This window comes from Pygocentrus nattereri, chromosome 23 (genome assembly GCF_015220715.1).
Source record: "Pygocentrus nattereri isolate fPygNat1 chromosome 23, fPygNat1.pri, whole genome shotgun sequence".
Lineage (NCBI taxonomy): Eukaryota > Metazoa > Chordata > Actinopteri > Characiformes > Serrasalmidae > Pygocentrus > Pygocentrus nattereri.
The window spans coordinates 12,330,501-12,347,446 of record NC_051233.1 but is presented as its reverse complement, the minus strand read 5'-3'; the positions used below and the strand labels follow the sequence as shown (position 1 = coordinate 12,347,446).

The following is a 16,946-nucleotide window of genomic DNA, read 5'->3' as shown; positions in this document are numbered from 1 at the left end:
AACCACAAGCAGGTACTTTTCTTAGAAGATATCCCTCCTTTTCGTTTATTCAGTATGCAGTCAAAATGTCCAGTACTACTTATTATTTTTTCTTTGTCAGGAAACAAAAGCAGAAAACACACAATATTAAATCTATCATAGTACAGTATTAAATCTATCATAATTTCATTTATCCAGTATCTCTACTTCTGTGCTTCCTACTGCCATTTTAACTCTTCCCTCCTTCTAACTTTAAAACCAACCACAAAAGCTGTTCCCACAGGTTTCACTCACATTGTTATCCATCAAAGAGACATGAACATTCACACAAGCAACTGCCAAATACACTTCAGCGGTTTTGAAAATTTCTTTCCCATGTGCATCTAAAATGGTTAAAGGAAATATTTCTGAGGTGATTAAATATAAGAAGGGGGGGGGGTCAAAGGAGAATAAAGGGAAATCAACAGCTTCCAAAACAGGACTTCAAAAAACTGACTTTTCCACAGTGTATATTTAATTATATATAAAATAGTTAATAGTTAAAATACACACAGAATGTAATAACTGTATAACTAATGTCAGGGTGCAAGAACATGTTTCTCCTTATTTTCGTGGTTGTCTCTTCAATGAATATCAAGGAATGTTATTCAATATTATTCAGTCCAATTCATTTATGTCAATATGTTTAATGTCACTAATATTTAAAAGATTTTTTGCAACTTAAAATCTAACTATATTCAGTTTTGTAACTCCCCTAATGATCATACATATGTACCTCCACACTGAGACAGAGAGAGACAGAGAGAGACAGAGAGAGACAGAGAGAGACAGAGAGAGACAGAGCCATAAAGCGATGATGAACATATGCCATGACAATAGGGGATTTGTGTCCCCTCTTCCTCTGCTCCACAGAGCTCTGAGCCTGAGCCAGTTGAAGCAATCCAGTCAAACACAATTACTAATCCCTTTGGATCATGGAGAGAGAGAAAGAGGGAGAGAGACTGATGAACAGAGACAGACAGACAGACAGACAGACACTGGAAAGTATACAGGAAGGGGAAAGAGAAACCCGGACTCCGTGGCAAATTATGTTTAGCTTGACCTATCAAAACCTTTCTGATTCTCACATCTCCCTTGCTTTAGCGTTACAGTTCTTACAGAGTTCTGATTGCATAAAGTGTTAAGTGTTTTAAATGTTCACAGGTCTGTGTATATGTATGTATGTGCTTTCGTATGTGCTATTCAGTGTTTTTGAATTTAGCAAAGGACAAAGGACACACAGCATTGCAATTTAATGGATATGCAGCAATGATAATTTAAAACCAATCTGAACTGGTACTGCTAATAGCAGAACCTTTAGAATACACACTGAAATGCATCCCACTGGGCAGATGTAATTGCAATATGTTCTGTAAAAAGAAACTCTAGGCACCAATTTTGGCTTGCCTCTGATTTTGTGGAGGGCAAGACTCACAGTTGGTGTGATGACCAAATAAAATTTCTTTTATTCTTTATGCTTTTTTATGTGGCACTATTTCAGGCTCAATTTGTTACATAATCTGATTAGAGACTTTTTTTCTTTGATAATAGACGCAGCATTTTCTGCTGGCATCAGCTCCCAATGCGCGAGTGTCTCCAGTTTTGTGAAGAACCTAGATTCATTTTTGCATTTTTAAAAGCCGAATATTGTGGTAATGAATAGATGCAGGATCAAGGCTGATACAAAAAGAATGGTTGGTTGGTGCGGTGCATCTCTAGTGCCAGTGGTTAATAATGGGAGTGTATCAAAAGGCCTCAATATGGGTGGATCTTAAAACTCTAATTGATGCCCCCTTGACTCCTCTATCCTACATCCACCAGTATGTAAGCCAAAAATCGAAAAAAAGTCCATCGACTTTAGGGAGATGTAAGTTCTTTAAATAAGAGTGGAGGAATCAAGGAAACAGGAGTGGATAGAGAGGATGCTCTCATAGAGAAGTGTACTTTGTAGCACGTAACATGTATGTGGCAGGTCTGGGCAATATTTTATTGTTGTTTTGATTCATTATGCCAGATTCTGCCTTTTGAAGCATATTGTGGATTTCAGCAGTACGTAAAGAACACTGACCGATTGCACGTTTCATCACAAGAAGAGCATAATATACCTCATTAATTGTATTTAGTGCATTGGAGTATGTGAAACATTGAACAAAAATCACTGTTCTCAGTTTTTCATAGTTCCTCAAACCTCAGAAGAACGAAATATTGTTATACAAACTGTGCATTATGGAAAAATATTTGAGTATCTTGATGTTATATTTGTGCCATACTGACCGCCCCAGGTCTGTGGTGTAATATTTCCTCCTTCACCCTATGTTTTTATTGGATGATTATGGTTAAGGAAATGGAAAGGATGATGCAAGTTAATAGTTGACATAGTTGCATTTTAATAAATAAATAAATAGGATTTACGTGTCTAAGTCCAGTAATGGATGATGAAAGTGATGTCTGAGCTCCCCTCTCTGAGATTGTGGGGTAAAAGATGAGGAGAGGAGGATTTAACACCAAACATTTTCACTCACTGTAATGCACTGTAATACCCTGCTGTCTGGATTTCCCAGAGCAAGCCTTAACAAGCTTCAGTTAGTGCAGAACACTGCAGCCAGAGTCCTCACAAAACCAGAAAGTTTGACCATATTAGTTCAGTTTTATCAACCCTACACTGGTTACCAGTTAAATTTCGCATTGATTATAAAATTCTATTACTGACCTATAAAGCTCTAAACGGACATGCCCCTCAGTACCTGAGTGAATTTCTCTCCTACTCAGAACCATCATGCCTACTTAGATCACAAGGTACTGGCTTACTACTGGTACCTAGAATTAATACAGTTACATTAGGGGGAGAGCTTTCTCATACAAAGCCCCCCAGCTTTGGAATAATCTTCCTGTTAATGTTCGGGAATCAGACACAGCCTTGGTCTTTAAGTCTAGGCTAAAAACTTACTTGTATAGTCAAGCCTTTGGTAATTAGTCTTCCCTGTCAGATCTAGACCTGCCGGAGTCTCTGCTGCTCTGTTAACACTGTAATCTGTGATCAGTCACTCATTACAGAACTGTTTTTCTTTGCTCTTTGCTGAGTTGAACAACTGCCCATCCTGTGCGTCTGATGCTGTTGCCTCTTCTGCTTTGATCGGGTGCCACTGCTTACCAGCCTTCTGGACTGGCTTGACCACCACTGAGCTTCTTGCTGTACAACGCTGTTCAGTCCTCACCCTCAGATGCTGCTGCATAATCATAAACTAATCAAATTAACCTCTGTTTTTTTACCACTTCGTTCTATAATACTTCATACTAACATTTCATAAAATGTTTTGCTATCCATTGTCGACCAGAGGAGGATGGGTTCCCCTTCTGAGTCTTGGTTCCTCTCAAGGTTTCTTCCTCTTTTAGGGAGTTTTTCCTTGCCACTGTTGCCACTGGCTTGCTCATGGGGGCTTTGACCTGGAGTTTTCCTTTTTCTTTCTGTAATACTGATTGTTCTGTAAAGCTGCTTTGTGACACCTGTTGTAAAAAGCACTATATAAATAAACTTTGTTTGCTCCATTTTCACTTTCACTGTTACTGTATACAAGAAAAGGAAACTAAAGTTGCACGATTAGAGATATGGGATACGCCCTTTGAAATCTCTTTTGCAAAGTGCCCTGTAATTTCCATGAATACCATGTATTCTGTGTTTTTGTTAAGTGTTTTGGGAGCTGGAGTACAGGGAACCTGAGGACTAGTTTGAGAACCACTGCCCTAACATACGAAAATGTCATGGACAGAATGTGCCCATTCACTCCAAACATTCCCTTGAGCAACAGTTTGAACAGCACTGTGCTTGCCAGCCTGCTTCTCCTCAGTCATTTCCATTAGCTGATGGCTTGCATGCCTGTCTTGCTTCATCCTGGCTTCCCTCCATGTTGCGCCGTGCCATTTTTGTGCTGATCTGAGACCAGGAATCTCTGCTGGACTGAAAATGTTTTGGGTCAGAGCTTGAACTGAGGAACAGGGTCCTGAATCAGCTCTTTCCCACTTGGCACAGCCTTCCTTTATGCTGCATTATGTCATTTTGGAGCTGTGGTGTTCTGGCTCAAACCAATGCTGGCAGCTCCAAGCCATGGCCACCTGCCATTGTCACCCGGGACAGAGTGATGTCACATCCTGGGCTTCGCTGACCAATGTGTTTTGGCCTGCCAGCATGTGTGTCTGTGAAAAGACACAGGGGATGTGTTCGATTTTTGCAGTGTGTAATCTCAGTTGTTTATGTAATGGCATATTTAGATGTAGAGTGCCGTGTTGGAGAGGGTTGTTGTTGATCATTAGAGATGGCTTGTTTTTGTTTTTTAAAGGTGATTGTGGTCAAAATTCTTGTGGCTCATTTTTTGCTCGTCAAAGCTGTTCAGCTTTGTTTTTTAGTCTGTATATCAAAAATGTGAATAGCTATGCTGTTGTACACCTTACTGTCCATAAATAGATATCACAGTGCGCTGTTCATATTCAGTCTCCTTCAGCATCGCTTTGAGCTGGTAGCAGGATTCACGGATGGGAGGAGTTTTTGACTGCACCACAATAGAGATGCCTGTTCTGCTTGGAAAATCACTGTCAGTCTGTGTCTCTGTCTCCTTCCATAGAGTTCAATTCAAATCACCTTTGATGACAGCCTTCAGCTCCCTACCTCTGCATCCATTGACCATGTGACTTGCACAGAACAATCAGCACACAGCATGGTATGCCACCCATCCACTTTTTTATAGTCGAGTGTTCTGGCATAGATATTTTAACCTGTGTTAAACCTGTATTAGGAAGTGTTTCAAATCCACACTGCTCTCCCCTTCCAGGTTTTGCAGTGCAACTGTTCCATTGACACGGTAACATTCCCAGTGACTGTCACTCAGCAGTCACCGGCGGCCGTCTCCATGGATATGTACCAGATCACCATGGACCCCATGAAGGCCCAGGTAAAAACAAAAAAAAAAGTAACTACATTCAGGAATATGCATCTGTGTGTTTATAGTTACTTTCTCAGCAATGCACAGATTTATCCAGCTTTGTAGAGAACTGAGATTTTAAGGTGAGTTTTTTGTTTGTAAATATGTGCAAAGAGTCCTAAGATGTTACACAGTGGCAGTAATTGTTATGTGCTTAGCTGCTTCATTGTTTCAAGAGTGTGTTGCAAACTAGATGGACCTTAAGGCCACGATTAAGCAGCAAGATCACATTGGATTCATTTTTAAATCCATTTTTTGCTGTGTGCCAACAACCCATTCAGCGTTGTTTTCTTTTTGACATGTTTTGAAAAGGACAAGCTTACTTGCTAATGCATCTGTGTTTGTATCACAAAATTTGCCCTTTAAATTGCAATGAAAATGTAAAGAATTCAAATATGTTTGATAATCTTGGATCTCTGTGTTGCTCCAAGTGAAGCCTTAGAAACTGCAGTATTTCTTGAGGGAGGTACGCCTGCAGTATCAGTTTGCATGTAGGTCTCCTTTCGCCATTTCAATAATTTAATGTAGCCTTATTGTGACTCTAGTGACTGTAGTTCACAGAGTTCATGTAATCAGAAGATGATATCCATTCCCTATAATGTGAATCTACAGTTTTAGAGCTAGATGTGAATAGAAGAGGTGGTTATTGCATTTATTCTGATTATTGATTGTGACTAATGGAGAAGCGCCTTTTAAAACTTAATCTCAGTGCTTTAAGAAGGAAGCTTTCAGACCATGTGAGCGCCTGTAATTCATCAAAATGTTCACGCGGTATTTGATAAGAACATCATGGGGTCGATCTGTAACTCCTTAGTTGCTCCTAGGTTGACTAACGATGTTTATTACACTGTCTTTAGTATCATCCTAAATTATTAGAAAACAAAAAAGATAGCTCTAGAATTTATAGCAAACAGTCTTCTTCAGTGTATAAAATCATACTTTTTTCCTGGAAAAAGTTGAGACAGGACTGTAACGTTACATATTTGCCTGATTTTAGCCACAGAGTACTAGGCTGAAGTTTGCTTTGTATTAGCCAGCTTCTTGTTCACATTTTCGCTTTCTTGAATGGTGCAGCAGTTACATTCTAGCACCTCGCACTGTACTTATACTGCTCTGGCGCATCGTTGGCCGTGAATGCATCCTGCCTCCTTCAGTTGCCTGCATGTGGGTGTTACGGGAGTGTTCCCTGAGAAATTTAATTAAAATGTAGTCACCCTAAGTTAATATTTATGTGAAGATATGCTTCTATTATTTTGAATAATTTTTACGCGTCATGAAATATTTTCCGAAATGTTACTGAAATTAAATTGGAAAGATTAGGGTTTATGTCTTTAATTTATCACTTGCGGCCATTATCAGACATTTCTGTTTATTATTATCCAAATGATCGCTTTCCTACACAGGTTTTAAATTTTGGAGATAAACAGTTTTATGTAAATATATTTGCCTTTGTCACTGGTACAGCTTTTCATTGTGGAACATCTGAAAAGGGGAACTAGTGTTTCATACTTTGTGCTGCGGACACGAATTACGCAAACACGAGCTGCCTCCTGATTGGGTAGATTCATTGCATTGACAGATGGTGATTCACTTGAATGAAATTCAGCTCCGCTCCACTTTTCATCACGACTCCAGAGCCAGTTTATGGCCTCTTCTATTTCCTCCATTATATCCAAAACATGTTTGCAAAACCCCAGAGGGCTCCCACATTTCCTAACTGTTTCTAATCACTTGCCCAGAACTTTCCTTTAATTTTATAAAATAGAAGGATGTATTTCAAAGAAAAGAAAACTTACCTGTATGTTTCCTTTATTTATAAAGCGTAGAATTTAGGCAGCAAGATGCTAGCATTACTGCTACTGAGTGCTGACTGGTGTGGCTAGCAGAGCAGCTCTTTGACTGTTTGTGCTCACAGAAGTCATGAACTGGGGTTTAAAAATATAATAATGATGCTAAAATGTTTTATGCTGTTCTGTGTTTGGGAAATTAATGTATTATTTTATATAAAAAAATTTTTACTTCATCAGAGAACAAAGGTAAATGCTTCCATATGTTTGCACAGGATTAAAATATTTTTTACTACTACTACTACTACTACTACTACTACTACTACTAAGAATAATAATAATAATAATAATAATGATAAAGTTATTTTAATCGCTTGTTTACAAAAGGTAAAAGACACTGGAATCTTTACTGTCACGGGAGTGCACAGTCTGTAAAACATGACATTTGGCACATTCAGACAGAACTACAATCACTGTGAAACGCTGGTAATAATTACATTATCACACCTCCTCATGTAAAATTAATCCATGAATAGGCTTATAGTGTGGTTTTAAGAATGCAAAAAAATCTGTTTAAAGTGGGGGATGTACTGTGAGAATGCAGTTGGGTAATTTGAACCTAACCCAAACCTGATACATATTTGGGAATTGACGCCCAGCATATGCAGTCATGCCCTGTCTGGTCCAGATAAATATTTCGAGCTGTAGTGCTGAAAGACGTGCAAGTACTAATGCTAGCTAATTTCTACTGTTATAAATGCTGGTGTGTGGGTGCTGCTGCAGTTGCAGGTTTGTCTGGAGGAGGTGGAGGAAGAAGGCCTGCTGGTCTCTTGGACATTTTCCCAGCAACCCCTGCCATCCTTAACCGTGACTCCAAGACAGAGAGTTCAGAGAGAGGTAGGAGGAGGGAAATTACCTGAGCTATACACCAGCTTCTGGCTTTTTTGCATTTTGTTTGTAGTAAGTAGATAATGCTGCTCAGAATGTGTTAATATCTAACACATAACAGCTTGTGCTCTATAGACTAAATTAGTGTCCAGAAATAGAACTAGAGCACTCGTAACATGCCTGATTGAGCTTAAAAACTGGTCAGCTGAATAACATATGAGATTTAGTGAGCATTTTAGTAATACTAACATTATTCCAAGACTAGTAGGACTGTGCTTTTAAGAGGGACTCACCCACTAAACTATGTAACAGACATGGCACTGTAATGTTGAGCACAGTGACCGGCAGCTGCCGTAGAATTGATTTGTGTAATTAGGTTGTTTCCTGTGTGTAGAGCTCAGAGGCAGAGGTGGACGTGGATATGATAGCAAAATTGGTGGAAGACACACTATATGCCACGCAACCTGCCATGATCCTCAACCTGAGAGCATGTGTCTCCAGCCCTGCTGTAAGAAAAAAAAAAGCACACACACACCATCAGTTTCCTACCTGAGGTTCATGTCTGTTCATTGGTTGGTGTGCTGATCAGCTTATTGGCAGAGTAAAGCAGTTTTCACTCATTGATGTCATGAATGTGCAGTGATATGGTCTTAATTTCCTGTTCAGAAATACAGGGCTCTGGCTGAAACAGACCTCCGCCTATAGACTCCAGCTCATGTGTGTTTTAGTAGTTACATAAAAATGTCAGATAACATTTTTTTTAAGATTGCATAATTTTTTTTTTTTTATTAAATGTAGGGTGAATCAGTTTAGGGGTTGAGATTTGATCTAAAATCTGAATACTTAGTTGTTGGGTTTTTTTTTTTAATCCTTTTTTTTTTTCCTTACTGTAGGGACCACAGTTTGAACCAGTTCAGTAGAAAGGTCCATATTCTGCTTTATATGTAACCTCTGCTCTTACATTTGTGCAGTTTCCCAGAGAGAAGAAGGAAGGGAGCCACAACTCTCCACAGCAAAACAATGCTCTTAGACGCCTTCTGGTGCGTCATCTGAAAGCCTCTAGTGTGAAAAAAGGTAGACATGCCTTCCAGCCGCTGTATACAAATTTGTTTGCATGTTACTTGCTTGAGTAGGCTTTCTTTTCATTTAATCATTTATTCAGGATTTTCAAGTAGAATAGTCTTTCTCCTTTTAAAACAAAAGACGGATTACTCCTACAACTTAATGTCATAATTCACGATAGAAGTCTTTGTGCTGAAGACTTGGTCTTTCCTTTGTGCTGTAGCAGTATTTTGGTCTTATCTGCACCTTCCATGCTGTGTCATCGTTCTTTAAATGAATCATAAGCTTAGAAAGATAAAATCCTTTAACAGTGCACCCATAAACTGCTTTTTGTAGGTTCTTGACAAATATAGCTTGTTAAAGAGTTTTCCAACTTAAAACTAGCATTTAATATTTTATTTGCAGTGTTATGCAGTATTCTGTCACGTTGTATACCTCAGCCTCATCAGTTTGACAGAATTCATTATTTTAGATTGTTTTCATGTTTTCATTCCTCAGTGTTTCACCATTACAATACCCGGCATGCATTATGCCAAAAATATTGGGAATCTATGTAGTGTCGCCCAGTCCTGGCTGCAAGCCTAGCAACCATCTGTAGACTAATAAATACAACTGAGCTAGCATTAATGTAACTCTTACCTCAGTTGTCAAGCAAAATAGCTTGCTTTCCATTATTATAGACACACAGTTCAGTAGAAGAATGTCAGAGGAAAAAGAATCAAACTGAAGTATTTAGGTAACTAAACTTTAATCTTTTAGCATGTTGTCCTCCTCATCTGACAAGTCATTTCTGTCAACGAGTAATCTCTTGTCTTCATTTTAATTATGATTTACAAATGATGGCTAGAATATGTCCAGCTTACTAGTAACATTAGCTATCTGGCGTCCTTCTACATTTGCCAACTAGTGAGAAAAAAGATCCAGAGCAGGAAGTCCCTTCCACTTTCAAGATGTCATAGTCTAGTCTTTGAACCAGAAAATCTTGCTCTAGAAACTACTGCCACACCCCTTTCAGAGGTGCATTGGTATGTTTACATCAGACATGCCTATCTATGCTTAATATTTTCATTTTGGCTGGAGTAAAGCCCCTGTTGGTAAAATGGGGTAGTCTTGGCAGCTTTATTCCAGCTATTGTGTTCAGATGTGTGGGTAAGCTGTAGGTTAATGATGTTGTGTGTCTTCAGGTTGCCAGGCTCATGTCGGGGAGCTGTGCTGCGTACTGAGCTTGGACGTCCCTGCACTGGAGAAGAGAACACGGTTCCTCACACCTTCCACCAGCCCTGGAGCCACACTGGACTGGGGAGAAGACCTCATGCTGTGAGTGCACCCTATCTGGCCAGTAGAAGACTGGTCGTACTAATGTCTCAGAGCTCTTCTGAGTTTATCTCTGGTGGAACTTCCAGCTCTCGTGGACAACATGAAGTAGTTGCTGAGTATGAACAATCGCATATTTGCTCAAACACTGTGTGCTATGGATGCTAGTTTTTAATGTAAATAGCAGGCATGTCTGACAGCTGCTGCTAAGAGATGAAACAGAGAATATCATAACTTTTTACATGGTTTTTCACTACTGAAAATTGCTTTGGTGAAAATGTAAGTGGTGATCTAAGAGAAATATGAGAGACATAATGCTATACAGGCATTCTGAGGAACATGTAATAGGACAGATTAGGCTTAGGTATTAGACTGTATTCTACAGACAATGAATATTCTGTATTGGAAATATGTCTTTGTCAGGAGTTTGATACAATAGCTTAGACATGTGAATGTGATCTCTGCAAGAGTTTATAGAAAGCTTTATGGAATGAAAGAGTGAAGTCATCCAAACTGAGCTACTGCAAATGAAAAGAAGTCTTTCATTCAGTAATTGCTATAATGCTTTTATCTTTAGCCATTTGTTTCGTTAGGTATTTTCTCTAAATGAGACTTCTTCGCCAGGAGACTAACCTTTTTACAGGCTGGCCTAGATATGCTTAAACGTTCTTAAGTGACCTTTTTAGCATGTCCCTTTCATGCTAATTAAGCAAGTCTCCTTTCATGCTAATAGAGGAGAGCTGAGTGTTTTCAGAATCCTTTTATTTATAAAAGCATGAGTTTGCCAGTGAATCCACCCTCCACTCATTCGGCTATGGATGTCGAAAGCCATTGCCTGAGCAGACGATGGGCCATTAGCTCACTTTAACCATTCATAGCATGTTCACACACTCCTGCTTTGAATAGATCAGTGAAGTGAATATGCTGTGGTACTGTGAAGGTCTTGACTATTACAAAACAAAGGCTAGTTGGTATCGTCTAAGGTGCTTGAAGAATTAACCTTGATGTTTACATTGATGGAAAACATCTTTGTCGTTAAACATAAACAAATATTTTTTTGTCTTTCATGTAGTGCTTTTGTGTGTACAGTTATTTGTGAAGACGTGACTGAGCATCTATTACGAATGGATTTTCCTCTTTTTTAGGGATTTGCAACCAGAAACCAAAGAACTCAAAGTTAGACTCGTGGAACGCAACAGCAAAGGAGAACGTAAGTCAATCATTTGTCCCAAAATAACATTTTTTATTTAACTTTTGTGTTAAATAAAAATGTTATTTATTTATTATGTAATTTAACAAGCTGTGTTGAGCATGCTTTGAGTAAAAGAAAAACATTTTGAATTTGATTATTTAAATACCCATAAAATGTTGAATATTCTCAGTTTCGGTCTCCAATGCCCTGCATAGTTTCAGGTATTCTCCCCAAAACCAAACCTAATCAAACTCATCAGCTAGTTATCAAGCTCTTTGCAGTTTGGATAAAGATGTTTTATAACGAGGAATAGCTGAAACTGTGCAAGAAAGTTGGTTCATGAGACCAAAGAAACCCCAATCCTATCCCCTATTCAAATTATTTTCAAATGGAAGGATGGACACCCTTTGTGTTTACTCTGGCACAATCAGGTTTTTCTGTCCCATCTGGCAGAATTCTTGCCGGGTCATGCCTGCTTATCACTGGATCTCCCTAGGAGGAGTCCCAATGGACTTCACAAACTGTCCATCACACCAGGTCATGGTCTGGCACCGACAGCTACTGTCACCTTGGAAGTGAGTGGAATGTTGGAAATGGTATTCAGTCTCCTGAGTCTCTCCTGAGCATTTAAGTATCAAAAGTATTACAGTTCCACCTCATTGGCAATTCTTTTATATACCTAAATGTGTTTTGTCTTAAACTAATGTACCTTTTAGATGGGGTTGGCCTGAACAGCATTTTACCATTTTTGTTGATATTTCCAAATGATTTTCGAAAATCATCTTTTAAGACAATTATATTTAAAGATTATTTAGTTGTCTGTCTGATAGAACAGATATGCTTCCATATTAATTAGTGTAGCAGTTTACACCAGCTATGCTAGACATGCATCAAAACGTAGGACTTTTTTTTTATTTGTAAACTTCAAAGAAATCCAATAAAATAACACAGCCACTTTCTATTATGTTTTGAAAACTCTGTTTCCAAAAAAGTTGGGACGCTGTGCAAAGTGTAAATAAAAATGTGAATGCAATGATGTGAAAGTTATTTAAACCCCATATTTCACTGAAAATAGTAAAGACAACATATCAAAAGTTGAAACGATCAATTTTACTGTTTTTTTTTTTTTTTTGAAAAATAAAAACATTTTGAATTTGATACCTGCAACATGTTTAAAAAAAGTTGGAAGAGGGGCAACAAAAGACTGGTAGACTTGTCTAATGGTAAAAAAAATACCCTGAACTAATTAGGTTTATTGGCAACAGGTCATTAATATGATTGTGCATAAGAAGATGGGTCCCAGAGAGGCCAGGTCTTTCAGAAGTAAAGATGGGGAGGGTTCACCACTCTGAAAGAATGCAAGGGCAAATACTGCAACAGTTCAAGCATAGTGTTTTTTAACGTAAAATAGCAAAGAGCTTTTCATCGTCTGCGGTATGTGATAACATTAAAATATTCAGAGATTGCAGAGAAATCTCTGTATACTCAGTATTGGCTGGCCGTGATCATCAGGCCCTCCAGTGGCACTGCACAAGAAACAGGCAAGATTTTCTAGTTGAAATTATTATATGTGCTCAGGAACACTTCTGAAACACAGTTAGTTGCAGAAACCATATATAAACCCGAGCTCATTGAAAATGGTCTAAGGTGAAGTGGAAAAGTGTACTGTGATCCAACAAATCAAAATGAATGACACTGCATCCTCCAGGCTAAAAATGAGACAGACAGTCCAGTTTGGGATTGCATTATTGCACATGGCATGCATTGACAACTGTAAAGGCACCATTAATTCTGAATGAAGAGTCCAAGTGCTAAAAAGGAAATGTTGAACAGCTGAAATCTTATATCAAGCAAGAACAGGAAAACATTTCACTTTGAGAACTACAGCAGTTGGTCTCCTCAGTTCCCAAATGCTTTCAGTGTCGTTTAAAGAAGCGGTAATGAAGCAAAGTGATAAACATGATTTTGCCACAACTTTTTTGTAGTCTGCTGCTGGCATCAAATTCAGAATATGTTGAAGTGTTCATATAATACTATTTTCATTTAAATGTAGGGTTTAAGTGATTTATACATTATTACATTTTATTAACATTTAGCACAGCATCTTGTTGGTGTGGTAGTGGCAGAGCAGCACCTATGTTGTGCCAGTGTGTGTATGTTGGAGATTGTGGAGTGGTAAAAACTTATGAATTCATCAAAGTAAACAGATCTACATTGTTACATCAATAAAAATTAGTATAAAGTATAAAAGCTCAAAATATGTGTAGGTTCTCAGGGTGTTTCGTATCATAAATAAAATGGTTGTATTTGTGACCCCTGGCCATATCACAACCCCTGGTTCCTGTCACCACCATTTTACATCAAACCACTCCGAATGACTTTGTTTACATCTCGACAATTCAGTTATGTTGAAATTTAGAAAGTTCGGTGGTTAATATTCCCGCCAGAAGCCTTTGCTGTTCACATTTATTTTAGGCTGTTATTTTTGTGGCTAAACAAAAGCAAACCCCCTTAATACTAAAGAGGAAAACTGATACCAGAATACCAAAGGTAAACTTGTATTACCATTGTTCAGGCCAACCCTACTTTTAAAAAACATTTGGACCAAATTTATAATTTATTTAACAATAATAAAAACTATATTATACACTGAATTCATGCACGTTTAGTGGGTTATGCAAAAGAATCTGTTGTTTACAACTTCCACAAAGCTTCAGTCAGTGTCTTCCATCACTGATGGGAGTTGTGATAAGCTACTGTTTTAAATGTCTATGTGAATTATTTAACAGAAGTGTATCTCCTTACCTCAGACTACCAAATTGACTGACCGCTTGTCCCTGATTAACTCAGTAACTACACATGGCTATCCATCTCTGTGACCATGGTCAATTTCTATACATTAGGTTTGTTTTCAGACTGTTTATGAGTGTGTTCTGTTGTGATCAGATTTTTCAGTGTTTTGTTTCTTTTCAGCTCCTATACATGGAGTTGAATGATGTGCGTGGATGTCAGAATGCTACACCACTTCGCTCCTCACTCACGCCGTCCAAAAAGGTGGACGTAGACCGCACTATCATGCCAGACGGCACCATCGTCACCACAGTTACTACCATCCAGTCACGGCCGAAGCTGGACCGCAAGCTAGGTACGTTGCTAGTTAATTCCCCTTTCATCACAGCCAGTCCAAATGACCATAAAGTACTTTTACTCTTGCATACATTAATGCCTTCTAGGCAGGTCACTAATGGGCTGAAAAACAGCCATCTTGATGAATATATTCATATACATATGTAATGTAAATCAGGCATTTACATTACCAGCGTGATAAATATATTAATGTACATATAGTAATGTAATGTAAATCAGACATTTTTCAAGCTATGAAAATATTATGTACACTTCTACCAGATAGTTTAATCATACAGATATGCCAAAGATAAAATTTTGCATGTGCTTATTTTACGATGAGATTTGACCATATGCACCTTTAATGAATAAGGGCCACTTGACCCATGATCCTCATCACGGTCAAGGTTATAACTGTTTTCCTTCCTTTCTTTTCTATACAACTGCATGTACGTATAGGCGATTCTCCCTCTAGGTCTCCGTCTAAGGTGGAGGTGACGGAGAAAAGGCCGACAGTGCTGACAGAGAGCTTCCAGAGCCGAGCCAGCATCAGCCCCACACCCAGCAGTCAGTTCAGCATTATTAAGGCTTATAGAGGTTTATAAAACACAGTCTGCAGTGTGTCAATGTCAATTACAGCTCTAACGTATGAAAGAAGCTATGATTGTGAGATGGTGCTTCTTATTAAGCGCCTTAATGTGAACGTTGTTCATTTTGTTCCTTATCTACATGTGTATGTATGGTCTGTATTTCAGCAGAAAGCCCCCTCTCGAATGGGCTGGACCCTGTAGCAGAGACGGCCATCCGGCAGCTGACCGAGTCGGCCAGTAAAGCAGCAAAGAAGACCCCCACCAAACGCAGCACACTCATCATCTCTGGAGTGTCAAAGGTCTGCTGATGTCATATGATGCTATAATGATGTCATTGTCTTAGCCTGTGCAGTTTTAATCCCGCTGTCTCTGACATCTCTCTCCCTCATTAAGTTAATTTAATTACATTCTGTACTTATTGTGTGGGGCACTACATAGGCCGGCTTGTCATCAGCTTAAAGACTCTAAAATATAATCACATCTGAAAAGATCATAGACACAGCTCTAAAAATACGTTTCCAAGTCTTCCAAGATTTTGTCATATGTCATGCTTCTAGGAATTTTTTTTACATTTAATATCTTTTTTAAGTAAATGCAAAATCAATGGTGCAACGAAAGCTCTTTGTAAGCTAATATACCTTGACTATCACTTATAATATATCATAATACATTTAGTGTGACTCATAGGTAGCTAATTGCTTAATCACCTCATCCTAGTGAGCTCCTACCTTGGAAATAAGCCAAATTAACCATTGGCTAGGGTTTAAAAATCTCTTTCAATCATACAGGTTCCTATTACAGAAGATGACTCTGCATTGTCAGTGGGCTATGCTGCAGCTATGGATGCTGCCCTGCAGGGGGATCACTCTCCAAGTGGAGCCCCAAACCACCATGGAGCATCCCCCAACCAGGATGCGGAAGAGACCACGCCATCCGACGTGTCTGAGCGGCCGTCTGTCGACGACGTGGAGTCAGAGACGGGCTCTACTGGAGCGTTAGAGACACGCAGCCTCAAAGACCATAAAGGTGCCTGAGTCTGGAGTACATTAGGGCACACAAACAAATATCTATATACACCAACTGGCCATTTCATTAAGTAGTATCTACAATTTTATCTAACCTTTTTGTCTATTTTATCAGCTCCTCTTAATACAGGTGCTCTTCTTAAATAAGCAGTACCATTTGTAATCTGTCTGTTTCTCTGCATACTCCTCAAAAAAGCCCCCTTCTACCCTATTCTCAGCACTGCTGTCCGGTTTACTTATACCAGCACAACACACACACACACACACCACCATCACGTCAGTGTCACTGCTGAGAATGATCCACCACCCATATTCTCTTTTTGTGGTGGTCCTGGAGGGGATCCTGATCATTGAAGAACAGGGTGAAAGGGAGCTAAAAACGTATGCAAAGAAACAGATGGACTACAGTCTGTAACTGTAGAACTACAAAGTGCACCTTATACAGAAAGTGGAGCTGATAAAATGAGAGTAGAAAAAAGGGGGTAGTCATAATGTTATGCCTGATTGGTGTAAGTACACATCCTCTACAGAGATGCACAATGGCTGTCTGTTTGCTGATTTTAACTTATTGGAGAGGAAAATTAATATAATATGGCCAGTGCATAAGCTGTGCCACATTTTATATCTTATTTTTCCCCAAAATGTTTAGCAAAGCAAATAATAAATAGAAATTGTGCAGAATTGTTTGATCTCTGTAGAGGATGTGCTATGTACAATGACTGCTATGTAAAATGTTAAAAACCAACAATAATTAGTATGTAAACAAATTACCGTCAAAAGTATTTAAAAACATGGTATAGCTGTTTACAGTACAGGAGGCATTACTATCTTCTAAGTACACCTGTGGTTCCAAACACGGGTGGCGTGCACACTATGTAAGCAATCGCAGATGAGGCTCACACAGCACAGTTTTTCAAATAGAGAAAGCTGTTGCAAAGCACCAGTGACTAAGTCCCAATGCCTATCATGTG

General features: G+C 38.8%; 1 protein-coding gene across 4 annotated transcripts in view; it reads left to right on the top strand.

Annotated features, from left to right (window-relative positions):
- Positions 1-16,946, top strand: part of c2cd2l (c2cd2 like) — a 33,716-nt gene that overhangs the window by 13,319 nt on the left and 3,451 nt on the right. For 2 of the 4 annotated variants that reach the window (XM_017701751.2, XM_017701753.2), the window contains exons 3-14: positions 4,635-4,730; positions 4,842-4,961; positions 7,562-7,675; positions 8,061-8,174; positions 8,638-8,740; positions 9,913-10,045; positions 11,188-11,252; positions 11,688-11,809; positions 14,208-14,379; positions 14,820-14,927; positions 15,119-15,249; positions 15,739-15,976. In XM_017701751.2, coding sequence (XP_017557240.1) covers positions 4,635-4,730; positions 4,842-4,961; positions 7,562-7,675; positions 8,061-8,174; positions 8,638-8,740; positions 9,913-10,045; positions 11,188-11,252; positions 11,688-11,809; positions 14,208-14,379; positions 14,820-14,927; positions 15,119-15,249; positions 15,739-15,976 — 1,516 coding nt within the window. Of the gene's footprint in view, positions 1-4,634; positions 4,731-4,841; positions 4,962-7,561; positions 7,676-8,060; positions 8,175-8,637; positions 8,741-9,912; positions 10,046-11,187; positions 11,253-11,687; positions 11,810-14,207; positions 14,380-14,819; positions 14,928-15,115; positions 15,250-15,738; positions 15,977-16,946 lie in introns of all 4 variants that reach the window. The other 2 variants (XM_017701752.2, XM_017701749.2) reach the window with 1 other exon arrangement.